Source organism: Carcharodon carcharias, chromosome 15 (genome assembly GCF_017639515.1).
Source record: "Carcharodon carcharias isolate sCarCar2 chromosome 15, sCarCar2.pri, whole genome shotgun sequence".
NCBI lineage: Eukaryota > Metazoa > Chordata > Chondrichthyes > Lamniformes > Lamnidae > Carcharodon > Carcharodon carcharias.
In genome coordinates, this window is record NC_054481.1 from 64,445,920 (window position 1) to 64,451,607 (window position 5,688).

Genomic DNA, 5,688 nt, shown 5'->3' on the forward strand with positions numbered 1-5,688 from the left:
GACCAGAGAATTCATGAAAAGATTTTTATCTGGAGTGTGACAAGATATGGAACTCACTCAGACATTAGATGAGATAAATAATATATAGATGCATTTAAGACAAATCTAGATAAACATGAGGAATAGAATGATACCACAAGTTTAAGTGAGATAGACCATCTATCCATTGAGTCTGTTCTGCCACCATTCAATCAATGGTTGATTTGCAGTTGAATTCATATATCCATATTTGCCTTTACCTTTATCAATTCCAGATTTAAAATTTGCCATCTAGAGTCAATTGTTTGTAGGAGTGTTCCAAACTGCTACCACCCTTTGTGTAAACATTTTCTTAAGGAGTGAAATTAAGTCCAGCTCTAACTTTAGACTGTCCCCACCAGTCCTAGACTGCCCAAGTGGAAATAGGGTGGATAGAGAGAAACTGTTACTCTTAACAATTTGAAAACTTTGAAATCACCACTTAACCATCTAAATTCCAGTGAATACAACCCTAGTTTGTGTAATATCTTAATTTAACCCTTGGAATTCAGGTATCATTCTGGTAAAATTGAAGTGCTGGGAAAAACTCAGTAGGTCTGGCAGCACCTGGGGAGAGAGAAATAAAGTTAATGTTTTGAATCCAAATAACTTTTATGGAATCGAGCCCAGTTCCAAAAAAGTCATGGACTCAGCTGCAGAGATAACAGGTAAAATTAATTGTGTAAATAACTCTGGAGACTTAGGCCAGCAAAATGGGCTGAAAACCAATGAAGACTCAGGGATTGCATTTACCAAGAATCCTGCAAGACTGGAGAGATGTCATGTCGGAAGCAACCATTAGAACTGTGTGTGTTACTGGCCCCATGGGGAAAGTGCAGGTCAATGTCCATGTTCACAAAGGGCAACAAAAAAAAGCCACAGGCAATGACTGTACCATTGATCACATTCGAAGCTTGTGCAGTATCATGATTATTCACAATAAACAAATCAGTCAGTACAGATTCAGATGCCTTTGAGGTAATCTGAGCTGTGCAAAAACAGTAAATTTTACTATATGACTGTTACTTATTAGCCTGTTAATCTTTTGTAAACTGCTTGATATTTTAAACTTGAAACAAGGTCCAATTTGACGCTCTATCATTTTGCAGGACTAGACTAAGATCCTATGAGAAGCCAAGAATAAGTCTAGCAGGTGGAAGTGAGTATCAGACATTTATTAGTGATTTAACAATTGAACAGATTGATTAAAAAATACATATTTGTACTAATGATCCTTTTTTTTGCTCTGGTCAACAGTGCTGACGTGTCCAAACAGTAGCATTGTTGCAGGCCTGGGAGGCAGTGGTGTGACAAAATGAATTATTTTAAAATCATTTTTTAGGTAGTGTGAGGTGTTCATCACTCAGCTTTCAGGAAAGGGGAATGGAGAAACATTCACATTTCATCTATTTGAACAATAAATTGCAAAAGGATTATAGATAGTATCCTCGCTCTTCAACTCTGGAGGTCATCACAGCAGAGTTGATCCTGTCCTCAGATGCACAATAAAGTGGACTTTCTAAAAGGAGTCAATGGATAATATTCTCCCTGCATGAGTTTGGATACCAATGGGGCACACTTGCTCTGGCTGGGCAGAGATCAAGAACTGAGTTTGGTATTTTGGGATCGTTATGGCGATTGCTACACTCTTTACTCAGTGGGACATTAGGGGAGCTGCAGTATTTACGGTTACAGGTCTCTTACTCATGGTGGTAATAAATCAAGAGGCTGGCAGATGCTGTGTTGGTAATGGCAATGGCAGACTGGTAGCCATGTGACAACACCATTCTCTGTTGGGCTATATAGCTCCATTTCTCACCACTTATTTTATGATCACTGAGTTGTCAAGTGGTAAACCTGAGGTTTAGTTTGTCTGTTTTCTCCCCAGTAGCTACATTTCCTCCACTGAAAATGGGACTTATGTTAGTGGACAGTTCCCCAGGCAATGGCAAGTGGCCGAGAATCTCCTCTCCCAACATCTAAAAGGATAGGATAAGCAGAAAACCCGGCTGCTTTTTTTTGCATAGCGTGGGGACACAGGCAAACCGCAGCTGCTGCAGCCACAAAAGCTGCAGTTAACACAGAACAAGGATGAAACAGGCAAATCTGGTCTGGAAAATTCAGAATTAGGTGTTGCCATCTATACTGTCCAGTGACCAAGAGGGTACACAGGTGGCCTAACTCTTCACTACCGTCTCCCTATTTAGTATTGGTGAAAGATGAAGATTGACTCACCTCCAAAACCCTGCCTTTGAAGTAATTTCAAGAGCAGGTGCTGCAATGTCTCAATCAAATTTAAAGCTGTCCAAATTTTCACCGATGAAGTTTTAAACAGTCTGTCATTTAATCACCTATCATTTTACTCCTGTACAAAATATTATGAATATGCAGTAAAGTATTGCTGTCTGTGGGAGGCCTTTATAGTTCATTTATGTTCCTTTCTCCAAACTGACAGAAGATCATCGATCTGAACTGTTGACTCTGTTTCTTTCTCCACAGATTCTGTTTCAGTATTTTTCTGTTTTCATTTCAGATGTCCAGCAGCAGCAGCAGCAGTATTTTACCTTTGTGTTATGTTTCTTTGCTTGGCATGCTCCTCTGGTTCAGCTGTAGGCTGCTTGAAATCGGGCAAATGGTCAAGCAATGTCTGTTCCAGTGTTCTATCAATTTCAGTTTCTTTCCGTAGGAAACACCAGACTACAAATGCAATTCCAGCAAGGCTCAGAGAAAAAACCTTCCACCAGGTGTTCTGGTAATCACTGCCCAGGGACCTGTTCACTGTCCAAACACGATAGCTTGCCTTGCTGGTGCTAAATTTTAAGGTTCCATCATCATTATTGCTTTTGTTATCCTTTGATGAAGACTTGTCATCACCCGGAGTTGTAGAGAAGCAAGTTTTTGCTGCATTGTTGTTCCTGAGAAAAGTTCTAACAGTTAGAGGCAGACCAGAGCTGTAGGTTAGACTACACTAGAACACAGATCACGTTCATTTTCTCCCCTTCTCCTAAAGATGGTTCTAAGACTCGATCACTAACCAATAGAACAGATACAAAGCTCCATGCTAGAGTCAGGGTCAGACTGGATTAGAATAAAAACATGAGTAATAGGGGCAGAAGTAGGCCATACGGTCCCTCAAGCCTGTTCCGCCAATCAATAAGATCATGAACTTATAGTACAACTCCACTTTCTCATCCAATCCTAATAACCCTTGATTCCCATAGTGCCCAAAAATCTTATCAATCTCAATCTTGAATATACTCATCAGCTGAGCATCCACAGCCCCCTCGGGTAGGGAACTCCAAAGATTCACAACCCTCTGACTGTAGAAATTTTTCCTCCTCTCTCTCTTAAATGGTCAACTCTTTATCCTGAGACTATGACCCCCTGCTCTAGACTTCCCAACCAGGGATAACATATCTAATCTGTCAAGAGTCTGAAGAATTTTCTATGTGACAATGAAATCATCTTCCATTCTTCTAAATTCAGAGAATGCAAGTCCATTCTATTCAATCTCTCCTGATATGACAACCCTCTCACCCCAGGAAATATCTTTTCCAAGGCAAGGTGAGGGAACCAAATCTCTACAGAGTCCTCTAGGTTTAGCCTCACCAAAGGCCTTTATAAATTGTAGAAAGATTTCCTTATTCTTATATCCAACCCCCATGAATGACTGCTAAAGTTTACTAGTTTGTCAATACTCACTATTGAAATTCATGCACAAGCAATAGTTATTTGAATAAGGTACAGGAAAGTGACTGGTGCTCCCAAACAGAACTTCAGCAGTGGTCTCCCTCATCAATAAGTACAGCAATTGATTAAAAATATGACATTTACAGGAGAGGGAAGACTTCACAAAATTGCCAACCTTCAGACAGAGTGAATAATGCTTTAAGTTCTTGCTACAGCTCCTGATCTGAACCACATCATCTGATGGTGCTCATGACATGTGATCAGCAAGTTTGAGATTATACCCCCTTTATCCAATTCCACATAATCCCTTTAAACAAAGAATCTAAGTGGACCCAAAGCTAACCTCTTTTTAAGGGCACTTGCTGGATTGTAATAAAAATTCTCCGCAACTCAAGTCTGTGACAATAACTTTATATATTATGATCAGTGAGAAAAAATAACTTGGAGATTTGCAGGAGTAACTCCAAGGAATTTCCCAGCCATGCTAATTAAACCACAGACAAAAAATGTTCAAATTTTGACCCAGCATAATGAAGCAATCTCTTAGTTCCAGGTTTTTTTTAAACTTAACTGATCCCATTTAGCTTCAAAATCTTGCTAGGTGCCACTAGAAAGTAGTCAAACATTACTATCACTGCAAGGGAAAAAGACTCTCAAATACCATCTTCCTGCCTTACACTGTGCTGAGTTCAAGACTCGTTTCACCGTCTAACTCTTTTTTTCCTAGGACTTAAAAACTGAATCGTTGAACTCTATTTCTTTCTGCCTGCAAGTGAACATGTCTTTTAAAATCCCTGCAATGTTTGCATCCAGTGACAAAAGACTGACTTGGACTTGCAATGTTGCAAAGTATATGTATGGAATCTTTCTGAATTTTGCAAAAACAGCACTGCCTGAAGTGGTTATATTGTCGCCAAACAGCACACGATGAAAATAATTTACAAAAAGGTAACTGAGGGGTTTAAGAGTTACGCAACAACAGGGAAAAGGAACGAGCTTTACCCAAATCGCAGTTCCAAGGTCTCTGATAATATGATGTTGGGTATGGGTTGCAAAAGCATACACTGACCATTTTTCTTTCAAAGGTTTAAACAAAAATAGCAAATCAGCCAGTATTAAATTCCAGTACTTAATGCCCACTAAACCCCAATTTGGAATTTCTACTGTATGAGTCTGATGAGAGTCATGCAAAATAGACAGCGATCCCCAATCTAACACAACCCCACGACGCCAAGCCTTCCCCCGGAGCTCATAATCAACGCACCTCTGTCCCACGAAGCCGGCGAAAGTTACTCCCAACCGGCGTTGGGTTGAAAGTGAAGGGATCCCGAGAGCCCGCACAAGGCCCACACTGGCCGCCATCATCCTCAATTCCACGGCAACACATCCGGCCCACCGGCCTACCCTCTCCCCCGATACCCGGTGCACTGGCTCAATAGTTCCGCTTGACACTGCAGCAAGGAAGCGGCGACTCAGCACAGCCAAAATAAGCAACTGCTGCCAAACTACAATCACTTCGATTTATAATTAATCCTAGAATCTTCGTTTCAGTATTTCTCAACCATTTTGTGATTCAACCTGAATTATCGTTTTCTCACAATTAGTTATGCATAACACAAATAGCGTGAAGGGGTAAAACCAGTAGACTGTGATCAGTTACAACAACATATAATGTCGAGGACTAATATTTTTGGAAGACCAAAGTCTTCCACCGATGCTGGAGATCTGAAACAAAAAGTTGAAAATGCTGCAGATCAGGCAGCACCTGTAGAGATAGAAACAACATTAACGTTTTAGGTCTGCGACCTTTTGTCAGCTGAAACGAGATTGCGAACACCTGAACTTTTTTTTCTATTTCACCTTTTATTTTTATTTTGCTTATGTGACACGGGCCGCAAACCCCTTTGAAAAATATGGGAGTGTGTTTATTGACAGTGACCTGGACGTACAGCACCCAGATGTCAGCTGCAGGTTAGCAGC

The 5,688-nt window shown here is 40.5% G+C and overlaps 1 protein-coding gene across 1 annotated transcript; it reads right to left on the minus strand.

The window, feature by feature from the left end:
* Nucleotides 1-1,172: 1,172 nt before the first annotated feature.
* Nucleotides 1,173-5,147, minus strand: c15h16orf91 (chromosome 15 C16orf91 homolog). The gene is made up of 2 exons (XM_041205734.1): nucleotides 4,973-5,147; nucleotides 1,173-2,933 (listed from the first exon to the last, which is right to left on the minus strand). The coding sequence occupies exons 1-2, from the start codon at nucleotides 5,071-5,073 to the stop codon at nucleotides 2,579-2,581; spliced, it is 456 nt and encodes a 151-aa protein (XP_041061668.1). The 5' UTR covers nucleotides 5,074-5,147; the 3' UTR covers nucleotides 1,173-2,578.
* Nucleotides 5,148-5,688: the final 541 nt, after the last annotated feature.